At 52.2% G+C, this 21,858-nt stretch overlaps 1 protein-coding gene across 1 annotated transcript in view; it reads right to left on the bottom strand.

The window, feature by feature from the left end:
• The window catches only part of Mthl1 (adhesion G-protein coupled receptor methuselah-like 1), a 131,228-nt gene that overhangs the window by 73,238 nt on the left and 36,132 nt on the right, over positions 1 to 21,858 (bottom strand). Inside the window, exon 4 of the mRNA XM_076899959.1 lies at positions 8,297 to 8,375. Coding sequence (XP_076756074.1) covers positions 8,297 to 8,375 — 79 coding nt within the window. The remainder of the gene's footprint in view (positions 1 to 8,296; positions 8,376 to 21,858) is intronic.

Here is a 21,858-nt window from a genome sequence, read left to right as displayed (position 1 = left end):
CGGTAATACTTGGCGATTTATCTACCCCGCGCTCGAGGCATCCCTAATTGCCGTGCATTAAATCGAGAACTGCCGCCTCGAGGCGAGCCACCGAGAGTAAGACTCTCTCTTTTACCCTTTCCCTCTTCTCCTTCGCCTCCGGAGTAATTAAGCTCGCGGGAGGCAGACGACGGAGGAGAGAAAGCATCGCGAAAGGACCGCAACAAACGAAGGAACGGGAGGAAAGATCCGCGAGCCAAGATTCGAGGAAACTGCGACTGGTAGGTAGACAGGAAGGTGTAGGTAGACGCGAGTCCGGTATTCCGTTCAAAGGCAGGCCGTCACGCTCTCGTCTCGCAAGTTTCTAAACGTCTCGAGTGATTCACTGGCCGTCACGCGAACATCTATAATACACCGGGGCGAGCTGACGGTCGGCGTAATAGAGATCGGGCTGGAAACTGCAACGGGAGACGCGCGCCACGACGATTCGTCTATCTTTGCGCGGACAGCTCGCGTTGGCTACCGAACGACGCGCCTGCGGAAAGGGACGAGATGGCTCTCCTCGACCGGCTACCGAACGGAGGAGAGAGAACCGGTAGTCACGTTGACTTAATGCAATTTGCATGCATTATCTAACGCGTAACGAGCTGGTCCCGTGGAAAAGAAGCAACGGGCCAAGTCGTTAACCTCGAGCGCTCCTCGATGATCCAGCCGCGGGACAGACGGAGAAAGGGACGCAGGGGACGGGGAAACGCGATGGGAAAACCGAAGGCGACGACGCGATCAAAGTCGTCGCGATGGACGTCCGGTCACGCCCCCAGACGCGGACGCCTCGATTATCCCATCGATTACCCGCGAATCCGGTACACACTTTCGATTTTCTCCTGGCTCCGCCGGCAGATTGCCCCGTAACGAGTGGTCTCTGGTAATACAATTACATCGACAACCGTGTATTAAACGACTGAATTATATTTAGTTCCTGTTCCAATCGACCAGCTACGACTGGTTCCCCGGTTTGGTTATCGAATTATTATTTCATCTCGAGGTGATCCTCGTCCGTCTGATCGTCTTCGTTCTCTCTCGATCGCTTCGATTAGTGGTACAGTCTTGGCATCGCGCGTTCTATTATCGATATCAAACGTATATAAAAAGAAAGATGATATTTAGAGGGTGGAACGTGGCAAGTGTTACAAGTCACAATCTTCAAAACGAATTTGTAATTGTTTCCAGAAAGCATATTCCCGGTCGCGTTTTATTTCCGATCTTCGACGAACCCACGGTGGTCGTATGAATATAGCCGTCGGTGCTCGCGATACCGATTCCCGTGCCAAGAAATTTTTACCACGGGGATCGCGGCGCTGTCGGTCGCCTCGCCATGGCGAACAGAAATAGGCGCAGCCCCGACCACGTTGATGGATTATAAACACTTTCACCGCGGTTCCCCGTAAATCCTCGGCTTATCCCCGGTTCACCTACTTTTAATTTTACCCAGCACCACCCCTTCCGTCGATCGAACAGCGCGTTCTCTATCGATCGCGTCGCGGCTTGACGAGGGAGCTGTCCATCCAGGTCTACCAAAGAATTTTTCAATTACTTCCCAAGTCCTCCCTCATAACACCTCTTACATTTTCATCGAGCGTTAAACATCGAAATAATTCTTTATCGCCCGTGTGATGACATTTGACCATCCAAGGAATCCAACGGACAAAAGCGATATCTGTTGAACGCAAACGCCCCGATACGTTCCTCACCGGTTGGTCGAGGCCAATATTTGGACTCGCTCGGGCGGAGAAGTGTCAACAGAGACGAAGAAACAGGCCGGGGGGACCAGCGGTCGAGCGCGAGCGAGAGTACACGAAACTTGCTTCGACTGACGACTCCCTCGGTCCTCGACGACTTCGCGATGTCCCCGTAGGAAGACACGCGAGAGGAGGCGAACCACGTCGGGGTAAACCGACAGCGGCGACCGCAAACGTGACGGTCACCGGGATACACCTTGTTGCTAGCACGTCCACTGTCTCGAGGAACCCTCGAAGAAGTTTGCATGGATCCGGACTAGCCGGACCGCGGACCTACTCGTCGGGTTAAACTAATTTAGCCGCGCGCGCACCGGAGAATTCGCCCCTCGAGAACCCATCGAACCGGAAGTCTCCTCGAGATCGGCCACGGTAATCCGCGGTGCTCGTGGGCGGCGCACGGTCCTGCGAAAGAAGAGAACGGTTTCCAGAGTGGGCCCGGTTTCCGTTTAATTCGATTAATTAGTCGGACGTCCGACGGAATTGAACTACACGCTCGGTCGAGGAACCAGAGATAGTTTAATTGGAGTTTCCGGGAAGAGACTCCGAAAGGCGAGCCAAGACGACTGGTTTTATTCCCGGGAGTTCTTGGATATCATCCGAACGCTCGATCGAGCATCGAACGGAAACTTAATGATACATTCTGCGCGATTTTCCGAATGTCCCGGGTATTCGATTGCGATCGAATTCTCAGGACGATACGTAACTTTTCATAGCGATTAAATTAATTGAACACGTGGGATTCTTTCGTCGAGGCATCCTCGTACCGGAGATTCCACTTGTTGCGCTGTAATCTGTAAACAGCTAAGCCGAGCAATTTCGCTGCGGAGAAGGAATTATGCATTTATCAAGCGTACGGTATCACGGGTAATGAATAAGGAAGATCGAGGAACAATAAGTGGCTCAACTCCTATTACGGATCTTTTGTTAGAAGAAAGACCGTCGCGCTTCTTGGTAATCAGACAACAAACACGTATTAAGCGACGAGATAAGCAGTACCGAGTGAAATGTAACGAGCGTAGGTATACGAGATTCGCCGAAAAGTATGGTTCAGTGAATCTACTGGTGGATGTGGGTCATGCCCTCGTTGGCATCGTCCCGTCGCAAATTGTCGATGTACGCGAATCAATCTATTTATAACGAACGCGACCGCTAGATTGGTTTTCTATCGCCAGCAGAAGAGACCCTGACAGAGGCTTCGCAAGCGACGACGCGAGAATTTCCACGCGTTTTCCAGCGATTTCTCGACCCCGCTTGCTCGAGGGAGGATGGGCGACAACACCGGGGCAATTGATTCGATCCGCTGGTCAAGAGATCCGGCGACTGCAGAAAATGAGATAACGGAATTAATGAGCTACTGTGTTCGAGAACAGAAGGGACCTTAATCAAGCCTCGTTGGGATGCACGCCACGACAGGCCAGCCGGTGTTCTTGATCACGTCCTCCGAGCGTCTCTGAAACTCCCCCTTTCCTCTTTCTGTTTCCTTTTTTCCGTTCCCTCTCCTGTCTTTATTCCTGCCAACTGCGTCGGTATCGCCTTGGGGGCGACGATGTTACACGACCGACATAAGTAAACTTTCTCGTTACGAAAACGAATCTTGGCAACGACTTCTGCCCGCGTATTACAGATTCCGGTTGTTTCTGTCAATCCGCCATCTGCTCGAGGCGTCGCGCGTTCGATCCTCGGCTCGCAACCGATGAATCTTAGATCTCGCTGATTCGACATTGCCTTCGAGCAAGAACGATGCCTTCAGCATCGAATAATTTCACGCGGCTCCCAATATTGGACGCTAATTCTATAGCTGAAAGTGACCACGTCGTAAAGCTAGCCCAGTATCTAATCACAGCCCCAACGAGTGACAACAAAACCCAGAGAGATCCACGGAACATTCGTATCTCTCAGCTGGGACACGGGCACTAAACGGGAGACGGGAGACGCGAGGGTTGTAAATTTTGGATGCGCGCGGGATTTCGCCAGGACCTAATGGACACTTTCGTCGAGCGCAATTAACTAGCGGGCGAAGGAGTGCGATCTTGTGTAGCCAAAGAAGCCGAGTCCCCGATGCAGCTATCGGGGACGAGATAAACGAAGTTAATGAGCCACTCTTCGAGAACAGCGGAGGGCCTAACGACCGTCACGTACGCGCGTCCACACAACGCCGGGGACCAACACACTCGGCCACGGGTATCCTCCGACGACGCGTTCTCCCTTTGTTCTCCGCGACCTGACCATTGTTTCACAGCCAGAGCCAACGAGATTAGGCGTTTCTTCGCCGTTGACAATGACCGATCGCGCAGTTACGCAAGCTCTGCGACCGATCCTCGCCTTTTTCCCTCGAACCATGGTTTTTCCATCGACCCCCTCAGCGAAGGGCATTCGCCGATCTTCGCGGTCGACTCGCGGAGGAATCGTGGACAGAATTAAAAGAAGTTCTACAGTGTTCTCTTCTGTTCCTTTAATACATACCTCTGCGAAATTTCTCTTTTCACTGAGAAGAAATTTGAAGTAGCATTCGCATAGTAAACTAGGCACTATAATAAGTGCCGCAGAATTTTTACACATTTTTTCAATGCCTAAAATCATATGAAGTCGGATCACGATCAGTGACGAACCATAGCGTTTAACGAAGATGAATTATTTATAACGTAAAGCGTACGTGGATCGAGTTGTGCGTAAAAAAGAACAGCAGAAAAAAATGTTCGGTTACTTTCGCCATAGGCGGAAGAAGTTTCCCGCGAAGCATCTCCCGACGAGCAACAACGCCGCGAGTTCTCCGGCGAAGAAATTTTTCCCGTGAAAATCCGGATTCGTTTCCGAGTAGCTCTCGGAGTAGCGAGCATAAAAGGACACTCTCGAGCATCGTCGGCCCTCGGAGGGAAATCTTCCGACGACGAGCCTCACCGCGACCGAGCCAGCGGGCTTCTAGAATGCAAATTCGTTTAGAGAAGAAACGCTCTCCCGGTGGAGTGCAAGGCATCGTCGAGAGGCAAGCGGCAACGGCAGTCAAGAATCGCGAGCGACGAGGTCAGCCCTCGGTAGAGGAGTACGTGCGTAGATGTGTGTATATACGTGTACGTGCAACGACTGACCGTGGGAAGCTGCTGGATGTTAGGTAATTGAAGAATTTCTCGGAAAATAAGCGCACGCGCGTCCGTAGGAGCAAGTTCGGAGCTCACCTCCGATGGAAGAAAACCGCGAGCTACTCGCGCGGATGCCTCGGTGCCCCGCAATTAACCGTGACGCGATGGAATCCGCTGCGAACCGACGTTTAGCTATCGGGGTTACAGTTATATAATTGCGCGAGCCGTTTGCGTATCGTTGGCTATGCTTTATGCTTGTCGATTATGCTCCTTTCCTCAGGCTCGAACAGACTCTATCTGGCTACCATATTTTTTTCCCAGAACGCTTCAACGTGATCGAAACCTTTCGCGGAAAGTTACAAGAGCGCTACGAATAGTTCGCCATCGCTGAAATGGTTTAGCGAGCCTCTGGTATTATCATTCTGAGACATCGAAACCGTAGAGACAATTAAGATAAACAGCAGAGAGTCGCACGTGACTGGTTATCGACAGAATAGGACGGTCGTTCGAAAAATTGAGAACGAGAGTTGCATAAAAATTGAATAGGTACAATGAAACCGTTCTCCGCTGAGTAATAACTTGGGAAACAAAGAAATTCAGTCGATAACCGATACGAGTATAGCTGGCGAGTGACGCAACCATTTTCCAGGCAACCAGAGTCGCTCGTAGCTCTCGTCGATGTTGCTCAACCGGTCCAATTATGAAGGCTCTCATAACGCAGCTAATTAAATTCGATAAGTGATTGCCGGTTGCATCACTGGTTTCTTTGGAAAGACAAAAAGAGGTTCCGTTCGAATTGTTCGCTGAAGAATTTGTTCCTCGATAGGAGAGAGGTCGCGCGACCGACGAAATCGTTCGACTAACGGGTTGCACGCGGGGGTGAATCGCGAAAACGCTGGTGCACAGCCGCAAATGACACCGTGCTAATTTTCCGGCTGGAGAATCACGGAGGCGAGTCAGCGAGCGTGAACGCAACGTGCTGGTGACACCTCAACAAGTGGATACAACCGGCGCGCACGTGTCGCTGACACGTTTCCACCCTGTGCACGCGCGCGCGCGCGCGAGCAACCGCGTCCTGCGAAAATCGCGGATAAAAGTGCAAGGCTCGCGGGACAGAGGGAAGTCAGGGTCATCGGTGCGGATGCGTTGAACCGCGGCGGGTGTTTCTTTTTTTTTTTTTTTTGTCGAATCGCGAATCGTTTCGCGGTTCAAGGAAGCGTGGAATACAACGGCAAAACGGAAACAAGGGGCGTGCGTGCGCGTACGTCGAGGTGGATATTAATCTGACGCGAGTTCTTTGTGAACTGACGCCCTGTGAACTGATTTAAAGCGAGTCGAAGGATTTCGTAACGATTTCGTTTAAATTCGATTTTTTAATCGTGCAATTCGAAACGATTACTTCCAGAAACGTGGAACGGCTCGCGATTCTTCCAACGTCCACGATTGCCGTGTCGATCCGTAAAATCGTGAAACGCGATCGCATACGATTTGGATCATCACCGTGCGCGGGATAATACGTTTAATCGAATGAGATTCGCTCGAACCGGCTCGAGAGTGGCATGACGCGTTCCGCGCATTCACGGTTTAAAGGATCGAGCAACGTAGACGGATTCCACTCGCTCGAGGAAGGGGAGAAAAAGCCGAGGAGAGGTTGAAATACAGTGGAAACCGCGGCGTAGGAGAAGTAAGACGTCCAAGACGGAGGAGCGTAGCGAAGAAGCTGATGGCTGTTGAGGGGAAAAAAGGTGAGAAACGAGCTGGTCGCGGGAACGGAAGGGAAAAGAAATCGGATGGGTGGCGGGAGAAGGGTTGGGCCCGTTATGGCGACCGTGTTGCATCGCATTAACCAGTCGACCGAGTGATCTTGATCCCATCTCTCACCGCGACGGCGCCCAAGAGGAACAGCGCTCGTTCGAACCCTCGGCTCAAACGTGATCCGGTCGCTAACGATCGCTGTTTCTGCTACGCCAAGCACCTAGTGCACAGTTCGCACTCGCGTTCACGCTCTTAGCAACGCGTTCTCGTCGCGAGGACACGTCGCCAGAAGCGATTTCTGGATGCGAGGACAGTACAGATACGCGGTTGACCCGTTTCCTCGCGAATAAAGGTCGAAAAGTCGCGTTCTCTTCGCGGCATGCAAACGAGCGTTAACCGTTATCGTCGGATAACGCGATGAATCGAGATAATTCGGGAAGCAGGCTTCGAGAACGACGATTAACGCAACCGTGCGATAGCTACGAAAGAAAAAGCACGTCTACTCGAGTTACGGTTCATCGACTGTTCGCGGCGGTTTCCCGTAACAATTTCCTGCGATCGTTCGTTCTAAGGTGGTCGCGAGAAAAAAGTAACGGGTCCAGAAACTGTTTTCCTGTTTGTCTAACCCTGTAGAGTAATACGGTTTCGCAAGCGGATAGAACCGTTATCGTTCGGTATCTTTGCACGCGATTTACCCGCGAACGCGATTAATTAATTGCCAGGCGGCGCTGTTGGGTTGCGTAATTGCGCGGGAATTGCGTAATTGCGAGGTAACGAGTGGCGGTGGCCTTCTGATCGAAGACGCGTCGCGACGCGAAACTCGGCCAGGTCGATAACCCGCGGCCCGGTGTGTTAATTAACGACGTACACAGGAACGCGTGTTTCACGTACGCTCGGCTCGCTTTGGGACAGAGGGGCCCCCGACTAAACCGCGTTCCCGTTACCAGCCGCCGGTCCGCCATTCAAATTCCCTGGCAATCACGCCTGGCGAATTTTCATCGTTTTTCACCGCCTCCGCTAAACGCACGTTTAATTGCGACGCGAGAGACGACAATTCTGCCCTCCTTGGTTAACATCCACCACCTGGTAATTTTTCTTCCCTCGCCTTCGCTTGTTTCCAGATATTTTAAATATTCGGAGCTCTCCGCGGGTTTTTCACCCTTCGAGCGGAGCTGCCAGTGGTAAGGGTAACTTAATATAGACGCGTTTTAAACATTCTCCACAGAGGTGAACTCGAGAATACGTTCTTGCACTATATTTTATGTATCAGTAATTATTATTTTTCTCCTTCTCTTTTTAATACTCCAAAATGGAGGAATTCCAGAAACAATCTCGTTAATCGAGCTCTCGCATCGTTTTCGCAGATTTCAGCGAACGAAACCGAGGAAGCCAGAGAGATCGTCACGCACGAGCGATACAATACGACGTCTTATAATAGTTATCGTCACGTGCGCGGGTAGAGCGACCCTTCGAACCGAGAAAAATTAAAAAGAGAAGCAGGAAGAAGGTACGATCAAATAAATCTTAGCTGGGCACAATCGTTCGTAGATTCGATTCGGGGGCAGTCGCACGGAAGAGTACACACGCGGCGAAATCTTTCACCGCAGTCTCATCCCCGGCCACCCCTTCCGCGCCTCGGTACTACAACCCATTGACGATCAGACAAAAGAGAGTAGCGAGGCTTACCTGAACGTCCACCAGATGTTGAAGCACATCGTGTTCAGCCAGAAGAACGCAGCCAAGAAGAAGAAGTGCGCCATGATTGCTGAAACAGAACGAGAGAAACGGGCTTCGTTACAAACTTCTTTGCCGCTGGTTAAACCGTTTTAACAGCCACCACGTTTTTTTTTTCCCCGACCCTCCCCCCCAGGGAGAATCATTTTTCCCACGAAAGACAGACACAATTTCCCCCTCGAATCGCTCGCTAGTTTTCCCCTCGTTGTTTTCTCGTCCCGAGGAAGAACTCGAAACGGCCAACCGATGCCCGTACTAAATTTAACGCTGCCCTGTTTACACTGGCGATTTCTATTCTCGTCCGATTCGGAGACACGTACGGATTATTTTTCTATGCCCTCGGTACAATTAGAAGGTGATTAACGGGAAGGGTTCTTCGACAAAGAGCAGCGGGACGAGTATATTTGTACGTTTGTCTCCGAACCAGCGGGCTTCTCGAACAAATGAGAACACGATTCGGCCAAAAATAGCCGAAAGACTATATTCGTGGCAGGGTTAAATTTCTCAGCTACGGAGCTCGACATTTTCCTTTCCTTCCAACAACAGATCGGTCGTTTACTTCCCGCTGCCGCTCCTGTCCACCCTAGTTCACCACAAACCACCCGAGCGAACGTACGAAACCGGATTTTCCAAATTTTACCGATCGCGCGAGGGGTCGAATCGTGGCGCCACGAAATTGCCAAGAGCGACCCGGGATCCCGCTAATCAACGGGGCCGCGCGCGTACAAAAGATCCCATCGATCCGTCCTCCCGGCGCGTACAGCGCGTACCGGCGGCACGTCGAAGCCGTCGAAACAAAAGGAGACAGCGCCGATTCCCAGGTTCGCGATGAACTCTCAAAGATTCATGAACGACGACGGGGCGGAGGGAGCGGTTTCAGACTGTGGCGTGTCGGCTGGTACGGGATGGTTTGAGAAAGAGGGGGGATGCAGACAAAGCTCCGCAGGGGAGAGAGACGGGCTTTTGTAAAGATCCGTTTGAAAAGACGGGAGGAGGGCGGGAGGGGTCGGTTGAGTGGGAACGCACCCTGGGTAACACCGGTCGTTCGCGATAAATTTTTCATCCCTGTCGTCCGCATTCGTTCTTAGAACTAGCGCGAGCGTAAGCGCGGGAGATCGAGCGCCACGAGGCTGGCCATTAATTCCTGAAAACGCAATCGCGGTGCCGCGACGCGTCCGGTGAAAACACGCGAGGGAGGAGAGATCCAGTCGCGGATGGAGCACCCTTTCCGCGCGGAGGGCGCCCCCATTTTCGGAGAAGAATGGCCCTGCAGTGGCGAGCAAAGAAACCGCATGGTTCGTTCTTGAGGAACGCGGTTCGTTTGGTAAACGCAGCCGGTCGACGCATGAATATCTAAAATCGCAATCGACGCCGCTACATAATGGCCGCGGGGATAAAAAGACCGGTTAACCCCGGCGCGCTCGTTCGACGCGCAACACAGAGGTCGGCGAAAGGGTTCGATGAATGCGGCGAGGGGGAGGCCAGCGTCGACGTCTAAATTAATAGAATTCGATTGTCGTGTGTACATATTTAATCGTATCACGGCATTGTTGCGCGCGATACGATTGTTTTCCTCTATTCGCCGGATCAATATTGGCCGGCCGGTGTTTTCCAATAAACGATGCCTGTAACCCGCTGAGTGCCGCGCAAAGCAATCAGTTTCGCGCGCTACGAATATACGTGTATACACACATATGTATATATAGAAAAAGTGTCGCGTTCGTTTGTGCAATTATGTCCCGCGGATCGCATCCCAATGAGTCACGCGATGCTTCCGATTCAGCTGTTTCGGAGCTGCCCTCTCGCAATAGGCGGTACCAATTCGCCGGCTGTTACGAGAACGCGGCAAGAAAACGTTCCTGCGTATGAATTATGTATCCACTTCGCTACCTTGCCGCGGAAAAACGACTTTGCCGAAGGAAAGCAAAGGTCCCGTTCGAAGCAGCTAACGGTGCTCGCGACTCGAGGTCCGATCTCTGGCTGTCTCGCGCGACTCGATACACGGTCGGCGGCCCGCGGATATGTGCGTTCGAGAAACATAAGCCGATGACGCACGCGAAACTTTTCTAACCGCACGCCGATTTCCATTCGCTCCGTTATGCACCGTTACCCGCGCGAACGTTTACAATCGTCGCTTTTTCAACAGATGCTCGCCCCGCCGTGCGATTAACCGTACTGGCGGCAGATCGTTCCGTTCGATGTGGAATACGTGAGAAATCGATGGTACTCGTTCGAGATTCCAATTAGTTGCGGATAATTAGGAAATTTATCGTAGATATTCATCGACATATGAAACTGAATATGTATGCCTTTCTTCTGTGAAAATACAAATGCGATATTATTGTATTCCAATCTTCTTGAATACTTTCGAGATTGAAAGAGATTGAGAGGTGCTAAAAAATTGACACGATAATGCGACGATTAGAGGCAACTTCGTCGATCGTATTCTCTACTGACTTTCTCCAATAATTTCTCCCCAGGTGCGAATCGATCGTCCGCGAGGGTGCGAGCGCTCGTATGCGTCTCGCGACGCGTCTGACAGCCGCAAATTAGACGTGTCCTTAGGCGTTCGAGGTTGATTAACAAACCAACGAGTGACGCTTGTCGAGGGATTACGCGAAGTAGAAAAGCCGACGAGACTCTCTCGCGCGCGCGCGCTATAAACGGCGAGGGAAGGGTTGGAGGGTGTGTGGCGTGGGTTTCGAAACTCGACGATTTTCCATTGGCTCGAGGTCGCTCGGAGCAGGATTAACGGCTGCCGCGTGGGAAAGTCCTCCGATAATTCTTCGTCGAAAGGTTTCCGCCGTGGGCGTCTATCGCTGCATCCGCGCAACCCTTCCCCTCCCGGAAATAATTAAATTTCCAAAACTAATTACACCTCGTTGCAATTACAACTCCGGCGACATTCATCCGTGAACGACGACGACGCGACCGAACGCGCGTCCGGCCTGTTCGACCCTCGAAACCGTTCTCCACCCCCAACGGTCGCCCTTCTTTCGAAATTTACGACGCTCGTTTCGTCGTTCGAACGAGGACCAGCCGCGTGGTTCGCTGTTTGTTCAACTGCTGGCTGTTTCCCATTTTCGCGCGATTCTTTGTCGGTGTTGGAACTCGCTGGTAACGTGGGGTTGGGGGTGAACGAGAGCGAAAGTAACGCGACAACGGCGCGGTGGAAAGAAGCAGGTGAAGGTGGCGAGGGTTTCGCGGTATCGCGCGGTCTCTTTGATACGGTAATGGAGTTTCGTCGCGATCGAGCTTTTCCTTTCTTCGCGACGACTTCGAGCGGGATTGTAACGACCGTGCTCGAGGGGATCCGATTGAATCGCTGTTGGCGAACACCGTGACGGCACCGTGTACTTACACCGTCAGGCTCTGATTAACGCCCTGACACGGTTTCCATTTGTGCCGCTGAATGAAAGTCTTTGACGCCTGGCTCGGACGTGGAACGTATCGAATCGATCTACGTAACCACTTTCCTCGTTCCGCGGAGTTAATTGTTGTTACCTTGACAGACGATGAAAAGTTTGTGTATCCATTTCACGAATAATTTTACCTACTTGCTAACATTTTCTGTGTCACGAATAGTGACGGATTAAAAATTAGAGCAAAGTAGTCAAAGATAAATTAGACTCCTTTCGAAGCTGCACGCAACATGTAAAGCGCGCAGCTTGAAGAGGTGAAAGACACGTGGGGCTCTTTGAATACTTCAAAACATCCGGTGAAAAGAAAAATTGCTAGATCGTGGAGCAGCGACTTTTTCCCATAGTCTAAACACGTTATAGCTTCTAAACCTTGAGATTGAAGTATCCTCGTCGCCACGACTGCTTAACTCTTAATCGTAATAAACAATCTTCTTTAACGACACAAGGGAATTGGTACGCGAAGGGGTTGCTGCGTTACTTCAAAGTTACGATTCGAATTTTAAACCTCCCGTTGCTTCTTCGAGAGACTCGGTCTTCTTCTATCGAAAGCAGAATCGACAGTACAGAGGCAGGACATTTACGCAAAGGAAACCAGTAGAGCGACGAGTGATTTCGTGTGGCGATCGTCGAAACAGAGCCCAACAGTCGTAGCACCGGGCCTGGAAACAGGGAAATAACGAACGACGCGGTAGAAAGAGGTCTGGGAAGCGGTCGAGGGTTAATTTAAGTCAGGAGAACCAGGCCGGATGGTGTGTTACCGACCCCACGGTGCCGTTGGGGCGAGTGTCAAGGGTTGAAACGTCAGCTAGTTAAGGGCCTCGATTTGCATCAGGGAGGGGGTCCGTCGTCGGAATTAGATTGCGCCGCCTTGACCCCGTCGTTTATCCTTTCCTTCATTCGCGCGGCCGTCTAATTGCCGGGGGGCGCGATTCGAAACACACCCCTGCCCCTTTCGCGCTGTAAACTGTATCGATCGGTTGCCGCGCGCGTTCAAAGGAGAGGAACTCGTTCCCGTTACGAGACATTAGCGGGCGCGATCCGCTCCGCGGCAAACTGAGCGAGGGTTGCGCGCGCGATGCTGTTTGATCCGTCGGATCAAACTGCGAAACTTGGCCAGAAGTTTGTTTCTGCACGCTACATGAATAATGCAGCCTAAGAATACCCGGGTGCCGCTCGCAGAATCGCTGTTTGATTTATGATCTACCGGTGGTTGATTGCTCTTGGTTATTCAGCCGACCTGGCACGCGGAGCTAAAATATGTCTCGGCCGTGCCGCTTAGCGTGTGATTTTCTTCTTAACGGGCTCCCTCATGATTTTTTAATGACTGCACGTGCTTCGGCCACGGTTAACTCGGCTGTCGAGCCTGCTCGGTCTACTTGCCGCGACACACTGCCCGGTTCTTTGGTTACACATTGGCTCGACTACGAATTCAACAACATCGACGCGATGTCGAGTATCGATTCGTATTCCTTGAAATCGTTCGAGATTTTTAGACGACCACCGAAGACTCCCACCCCTCCGACAAAACTGAGGAAATAAATTACTCCTATCACTTCGACTCGAGATTCTAATCCACCTTACCCTATCGACTGCCGGAAGTTAACCTCCGTTCGATCGTAATCTGGTCCGTGTACCCGCCTCCTCGACGACTCTCGAAACACGGAATTAATCAGGCAGCGCACGGTCGGTCACGGCTGTTGCCTGGTAAGAAGCGCGTGCCGCTCAAACGGTTAATTTAATTCCCGGTCAATTTAGCGGCGAAATCTATCGGCTGGCGAGCGTCTTCTACGGAACGGAAGAAACTCGTTAGAACGAGCAGCAGCAGCAGCGGCGGCGGTAGCAACAGTTTCAGAGATTAATGCCGGCGCATTAACATCGGTGATTAAGTGGAATACTTCGGAACGGCACCGCGACGACTCGTAATTAAATCATACCGGATTTATTACGCCGTCCTGATTTAGATGGGATTAGAGTTTGATTCAACGCACCCCGTGTGCCTCCTCTCGCTTTATCTGCTCCACCGTCGCCGCCGCCAGAAGGGTTGTTGCGCGCGGCCGATGAATTATGAAAGTTAGCGACAGGCCCTACGGGACGCTCGATCGGTCAGTTGAAATATTAAGCCGGAAAAGAACGACGCTACGCGGAGGCGGTGGCCAGGCACGAGGGCCCAACTTGATTCCCAGAACGTCGACCACGTTAATTTCCACCGAAAAATTGAAATAGTTCCACTGAAACGGTTGGGAACGCTACTGGTTAGTTTTGAACGTTTACGATGCTCGTTGGAACAGTGGCAGACGAAATATTACCAGCGACGCGATCTGGAGTGCAACGTGATATTGATCAAGCTTCGGGTAATGAAAGCTCGCAAGCTTCATCGAATACTTTCCTTATCCATTGCCTCCATGGCTGTCCTCAATTTCCGTTTCGACTTTTATTACCGCTGCGCATTGAACCGACGCGATGTCGATACGGCATTGAAATTACATTAATTAAACGTCGATAAAGCACGAGAATCGTGCAGATTTCCAGCGAGATGAAAATCGAAGCTGTACAATGTTAACGCGGCGTTGAACATCGCGCGAGACGGTGACACACGGCACGTGTTTACGAAGAGACAAGCCTGCGGAGCAGCCGAAGAAAGGAGACGGGCTCGCGGATCGGTAGCGGCGGTTCGAGGGGGATGGGAACGAAAATACTCGGTCGTCTTGGCGAGAATTACAGCCGTAAGCAAACGAATAAATTCGCTGGGATTAATAAAAGTCCCGCGCTTTTCCCGTGGAATTACGATCGGCGTTTTTACGAGTTATCGGCCACGGGGCGGCGACGGCGGAGGGGTTGAACCGTACACGCGCGCGCGGTCCACGGGTTTTACGGCGGCGTCCGCGTTATTTCGAGAACGCGGGGCCGCGTTCTCGCCGATGCGTACTTTACATCCATAATTCCGGCCGGAATTAATTGGCGCCACGCGGCCCCACCGTCGAAAATCATTTCGCGACGGGGAGATACGATACGCTGCCCGGCCGGTGTAAACGATTAACGCGAATAAATAAACGCGTCGCGGCGATCCGCCGGCTACCTCCCTCGCGCCCTGTCTCTCTCCCTCTCGCGACGGGAAAGAGTTTAACCAGGCAAAAATTTATAGTAACGGAAATCGCGGAGATTAATGATTTCAGGAAGCAAATCGGCTTAAACATTTACACGTTTCGATTTCTGCGAACTGAATCTGTTTAAACCCACGGACGACCATAGCGGATGTTCTTGACGGAATGTTTTTTTCGTTTTTCTTTTTATACTTAAACAAATGTGTGTGGAACGTTTAGAAGACAGAGGTATGGTGTTTCGATATCACAGCCTAGGGGAATGGCGAATGTTCCACACGTTTGAACGGGAGCAAACGATAGCTGTTAAACGATTCTGTTTTATAACTTACTCGTATCTTTTTGCTATTTATATCTTTTGAGAAACGATTAGAAGAACAGATAATAAACATTATGGGCGTATGCGGTACGAGGGATAGAAGAGATGTGCGTAGAGTCAAGAGACAAGGATTCAGACAGAAAAGGGACGCAACGAGGGAAAGAGAGGACGCGGAAGATAGACGAGTTTAGTTATTCGCGAAAATTCCATCGCGATATTCGGTGCAATATTAATAATTGTCGTCAGCTAGCGCGCAACCCATTCACGTAGACGATTTTCATACGGTTCCATTTGGATACGGCCCCCCTGCACAGCCTCGTTTACGAACGGGCCGGCACCGCGTACAGGCGACAAACAACGCGCCCGCGTTCGTAACACGCGCGACTGTAAACCAATTTAATCAAGCCCGCGATAAAACTGATGCGAGACGAATATTAGATTCCGAAATGGATGGCTAGTATAAATCCCGCGTGAAATACGAACGAGACCGTGAGTCGCGTAAACCTATGGAGTGCGAAACGGGAAACGAGAGAAAAAAAAAAGGGTAAAAAACAACGAGGAAAAACAGAATCGAGGACAGAAAAGGGAGACGGAGCGCGACGGTGTTATAATGGCTGGATATCGAAACTGCGGTGGCAATTTACACGGCGCGCGTCGCGGCGGCAGACTCGAAAAAAGTCCATCTCGATATCTCTATTCGATCACTGTTCGATTGACGAAATTCGACAATGTTGCCTGGAGCTTTTCGATGTCCCGCCGCGACGCTCCGCGTCGGAGTTCGCCGCTCGATTTCCGCGGAGAGCACGGTGGACGCGGCGCGAAACGATCGCCTCGACGCGAAGGTGCGCCCACGAAGGGGTGGCGCGGGTAATGCGACCCGTTGAAAGAATGCATTACGCGGTGTATACGCGGCAAGCGAGCTCGGCCCCTTTCGCTCGCGGGTCCAAAGAAAACAAATCGCTGGTTACATCGTTCCTACATTTGCCCACCCCGACTTGCCCTAATTTACAGGCCAACGGTGTTTGTTTGACGGCAGCCGCGTGTCAAAGACATCGAATAACTTTCGAACCTTTCCGAGTTCTAAAAATTCTCGCCACCCTTCTCGTTACTCTTTGCTATTTTCTGCGTCTTCGATCTACCCTTCGTTTCTTCGTTTCTGCCTTTGTGGTCTACGTGAAACGATCGATCGTACCAAGAACCGCGGAGGGTGGCCCACATCCGGGCCAGTTTCCAGTCGAGCAATGGAGGCTGGCTCGCGGAGAGTAACTCTAATGAAACGCGCGGTGAATCAGCGTACCGGGTGTATAAATACACGCGAACTGTCCCTTCGCGCGGTTTCCGGCGTACAGCCGCCCTCGAGACCGCCCAATGCGAATCCGCGACACAATCGTCGTCGAAGAGACCATCCGGCTAGCATAATTTATCCGTTTTTACGGGCGCTCGACTTCGAGAGGGAGAGACGGGACAGGAGAAAGAGGCGACGACTAGGGAACAATGCCAGCGCGGCGCACTCGCGGCCGTCCTCGCGTAATCACCGCATTGTCGTGCAACGGGTGCGCGCGCGCGCTAGTAAATCATCCCTCGACGGGGGCGGCCGCTTCCTTGTTGCCAAAAGAAACAAAGATGTTTTGCGACGGGCCGTTCGCGGTGGTTCCGGGGAACTTTCATGGCCGTGTAAATTGTCCCGCGGACGTTTCTCTGTTATCAAGAGAAACATCTGCGGTGCGGATTATTTCGCGATCGTACACAGGATACGTACTCGAAACGGCTAATATACGCTCGCTGGGAAGCTGTTTGATTTGTAGACTCCGTGACAATCGACGCATTGTCTCCGCGTGCATCGTTCCACGCCTATTTGTTTGCTTCTTAATCAGTCGAGATACTCTTTGAATCGTTCTCGGTTCGTACGCTGGACCACATAATCGATGCATTGTCTCCTTCGACGTTATTATTTCGTACGTATTCGAGCCGATTGAGACACTCTTGTAACCATTCGGTTTGTGGGCCCGCGTTTCATTGTTCCATTGTTGCGGAGAACATGTGCCAGCCGAGGAAAATCATAACCGCATCTACGTACAGAGGGGGATTTCGCCGGCAAGTTCAAAAGGGACTAATTTCTAATCGAGATTAACGAGCGGAAAACATTGGTAGGAAAACAGGAGGCGGGGGAGCGGTGGAGGAGGAGAAAGAGGATTAAACATCCATCTGAAAGATCCCCCGGTCTGAACCCCGGTAATCCGGACAATGCGAGCTCCTGCTAATAAATTTCGACTTTCCCATTGTTCCCGCGCCATAAGCGGACAAGCAATATGCAAACGAGCCGCTGCCACAGCGCCGCGAGATCTTCCTCGAATCTCTTTGGCTCGCTCGAACGAGAACTGCGGGGCGGTCGTCGCGTGTCTCGATTGCTTCCGATTAGCCTCGAAAATCGCGGCCACTCTTTCCACGAACAGATTCGTCAGGCCATTGCTCGTCGCCGCTCTAATCGACGCGCTCTCCAACCCTCTCGAGTGGTAATCAACGTTCAGTCACCGACGAAATTCTGTTATATTTAGACGTAACGAGCCAATCGAACGCGCATTCGTCGCTGGGAACGAGAACGCGAATGGAGCAAGCGACCAGAAACGAGGGACACGGGATGGGGGGCACTCGAGAGATCTCGACACTTATGGTTGCTCCGCGAGGAGCAACGCGGACCGCCACCGGCTGTGTGCACGTCTCTGCGTCTCGAGTGTTGCTGAAATTGCCGCCGGATGACGTCGTCGGAGTTCCTGGAGGAGTTCGTCAGCCACCCCCGAGGACCACCGCCGAGAGAGCGCGCGGCTTCGCCTCCCTTGCGCTAAACGTACGTCCACGTGACGAATTACCTGGGGAATCGCTCGAAACCAGATCCCTTTTCTCTTTCTTCTCACCCGTCTAATTAATTTCCCAGCCAGTCGGGAGCAACTTCGACGCTTCCTTCTTTTCTTTCTCGCCCGTCGCACGGTGGCCTCCTTCTTGCGCGAGGGTAATTAACGAACGAAGGCCACGGGCCAGACCGTAGCCGCGTGGCGCACCTTTGCCCCGACGTTGTTGCCAAAGAGAAACAACCGTGGCGCCTCTCGCGCGACGTCAATTAGCGAGTTCTTCGGACGGTTTCCGCCTCTCCTCTCGCTTCCCTTCTTTAGCGAGGAATTTGTACGGGCCGCGTCGCGCGTCTCCGACTCCGCGCCGCGGGCAACGCGCCCCGCGTTGAATAATGGACGAGCGGTGTCCAAAAATACAGAGACAGCCGCGCGGAAGCCTCGCTGGCCGGACCTGGAAAGCGTGTATCGTTGTTTTCGCGCGAGGAAGCATCGTTTCCGGCCGCCTGTTCCGCGAGACCACGCGTCCTTTCTCCAACGCTCGCCCCTGGCTTCCTCCATCGTCCATTGTCGCGTCGCGCGACTACGAACAGCGTCGCTTCTTTTCCGTACCCTCCCGCAGATAGGCGGTGGCGTAAATCGACGAGAAGCGGCTCGCGGATGAGCCCCGTCGCGTTTTATTCGGGAAATAAAGGGTGCGACGACCCCTGGCAGACGTACGACCGTCTCGTAAATTAAGAACGGCGATCGGCCGTTGTAAAACGAAAATAAACGAGGGAGATCGAGGCTTGGCCAGAATTAGCGGGGCCAGCATTTTTTGGCCGGCATGGCAACGGGCGTTAAAAGAACGGAGAAAGCAGCGGATGACACCGGGGGCGGCTGAGAGCAGGGCCGAAATCTCTGACGCGAGTTGAAAACGACGGTGAAACGAGCAACGGAGAGAGAGAGAAGGAGAGGGTGAGAGAGGATTCGGGACCGTGGAAACGACCGAAACGGCGGAAAAGAGCCACCGAGACAAAGGGCTGCCAGGGAAAATATGTATCGCGGAGCACGCACGATTGCACAACGGCTTACGCGGGGGGCGAGGCCGTGCCTCGAAGATTGTCGTTCTGGCTAGCGGCCAAAAACCGGGGCAAAGTTCGAATCCTCGTTCCGCCGCGATATAATAACCCGTGTGTCTGCCTTAGGAATTCCGCAGCCTCTCCCGCGTACCCTTTCGAATGAAAGAAACAAGGGGATGAAGCGAAATAACGAACCCCGGCGGATTCATCTGTATCGTTCGTAAAAATTTTCAAGCTTCCTACCCTTATTTATTCCGCGCCGGATGACAGCGTTGCGAAGCGGAGACTCTATCGCGTGGTCAGCGTTTCGATTTTACTGTATCCGCCGCAAACGTGGCGCGAAATGAAAAATTGCCAACGTGTACTTCTCACGCGAGAGTCGCATTAGACCAACGCATTCTGCAATCGCGCGTTTGCGTAGCAATGGGCATCGCTCTGATCCTCCACGTGGTGGTGGCACGCGTGTGCGGGTGACGCGCACACGTCGAACGCCGGTCGATCGTAGCGAGTCCGGAGGATCCTCGAGGGTTAAGCCGCTTTCCAATGTTGCTCGAGCACGCAGTACACAGCGGGGCTATTAAACCGACGGACTCGTGAAAAATTCCGTCCCCCTTCACGCTCCAGCTTCGGTACCCGTCCCATCGCGGAACCCAGGCTTCGACTCGTTAAAATCGTGGAACGGCGGCGAGGGTGAAGACGATAGAGACGTCATTTCGAGAGTATTTACCAAGCTGTACGTACGCGCGTCTCGAGGCTTTCGCGCGACTACGTTATTGCTGTTATCGTTGTAAATCTCCGCTAGACAGCTTTCTACGAGCGAGAATAAAACTCCGTCGCCGCGCAGACAATAATGCAAATCTTACTTCACACGATGCGCCGTATGGCACATCCTCCGGTGGATATCTGCAGACGCGTGCTCCAAGTGGCCAATAACGCCCCCGTGTAGCGTCAGCGAAGTCCTAAGCAAACAGCCGGCTCACTTTTCACCGGCTACTCGGCGGAAAGTTGGCATGGCGATCCCTAATAATCGGGACGTTTCGACCGCGCCGCGGGACGACGTCGTTGAAGCTCGTCGAGGGGGACGGACACACGCGTCTCGATCGGATTCGAGTCGCGTTCGACCGGTGGACACGCTACGAATGCAAACCCGAAGCCCAACGTGCTCTCTCTGGCCCTGCCAGCCGGAGAAGAGTGACGCGAGGGACGGGACCGCCGGACACGCTCCCAATGGAGTTTTTCGTCCAGCGCCCGTGTATATTCGTCCGCAGAACCGTCCAACGCCCCTCTCTTTACCCCGGGGACTCGCACGATTACGCAATTTCCGCTTTGGTTTGATTCAATTTCGGAAATCGTTCGATTTCCTAGCAGATGCCTCGGACTCCCGCCACGAGCTTTCGTCCGCGACGAAGATCGCCCCTTTTTTATTCTCCATAGAATAATTAGGGAACCTGGATTACCGCTGGGAATAGATTTTCCGTTGGGGGAGAAGAATTCTGAAGGCTCGTCTCGAGATTGCTCTTCGACAGCTTGTTAAGGGTTTCTCGATGTACCACGTCGAATCTGGCGATGATTACGGTTACTTGTTTGCTGAGAGCGATGAAATAGAACGTGTCCAACGTCTGTTCGATACTAAAAGTTAATAAGTTAGCAACGCGTATGTCGGTAGAATTAATTCTCGACAGGTTTTTCACTCTAACAGTGAAATCGTTCCGCGGGAATAGTAATTACGAAAATTAACATCGCGGTAGCGGAGTTTCCAATCTCTTTCTAAACTCTTCCCAACGTTTTCCAAGAGAAAATACGTTTGGAGAAACCCGGAGGAGTTGTCAATTAGAAACTACGCTTTCCACAAGCGATTACTTTTACCAACACGACAACGCGTTTCGTAAAACGCGAAGGTTAACACCGTCCCGTGACAAGGAATTGGAAAGGAAGAAAGACCGATCGCTGTGTTGAACGCGCGTTGGGGACCACCGCGGGCGAATTGCTGGAAATTTCCTATCGAAAGTCACAGGCTGGCCTAATGACAGGAATCATCGACGGTCGGTCGAGTATCGATTATCCGTCGGCGGAACGTGTCGCGTGTGGGTAGCTGCATGTGCATTTACGCGTGCCAAAGGATGCGGCCGACATGCGGATGCGCCTTGACACACGCGACGCCCGAAACTCCGTTCGATTCGCGTCCTGATGGACGTGAGAGCATCCGGAATCGTCCTCGACTACGTTTACCGTACTCTCTGGTCGTCAGTCGAATCCTCTTCTCTGTTGATCCAACGCTCGTCTCGGGCAAGCGACCGAGAATCCGCGCAAATTAATCGCGCGATGTTATGCGCCATTATAAAGGACACGTGTTTAATTCCTGATGCTTTTTCTATTTAGAAACCTCGAAAGAGATCTCAAGAAATTTCTCAGACTAATCTCATGCGATCCAAATTGATTTTAATCGGAGTAAGAAGAAGTTTCTCTCGTTTCTCCCCTTCTCGAAGCGAGTTCGCGACTTTCGACTCGTATATCTCCCGACAGCGCGTATCTCTTCACGCTGTTCGGTTATTTCGACTTGTTCGCTCGATTCCTATTTTATAGGCCCTTAACTCGCAACGATTTCCAAGCACCCCATTCACCAACCCCTGCCGCCGTCGATCGTCCCCATTGTCCGCGTACCACAATTTAAACGGGCGAAAAGGAGCAAACGGTTAATCGATCGTTCCGCGTAGAATCGTTCAATCGGCACTCGCCGTTAAACTCGACGCGGCACGATTAATTGAAAGATC

This window comes from Xylocopa sonorina, chromosome 8 (assembly GCF_050948175.1).
Source record: "Xylocopa sonorina isolate GNS202 chromosome 8, iyXylSono1_principal, whole genome shotgun sequence".
NCBI classification, from domain to species: Eukaryota; Metazoa; Arthropoda; class Insecta; order Hymenoptera; family Apidae; genus Xylocopa; species Xylocopa sonorina.
This window is presented reverse-complemented; position numbering and strand designations above follow the sequence as displayed.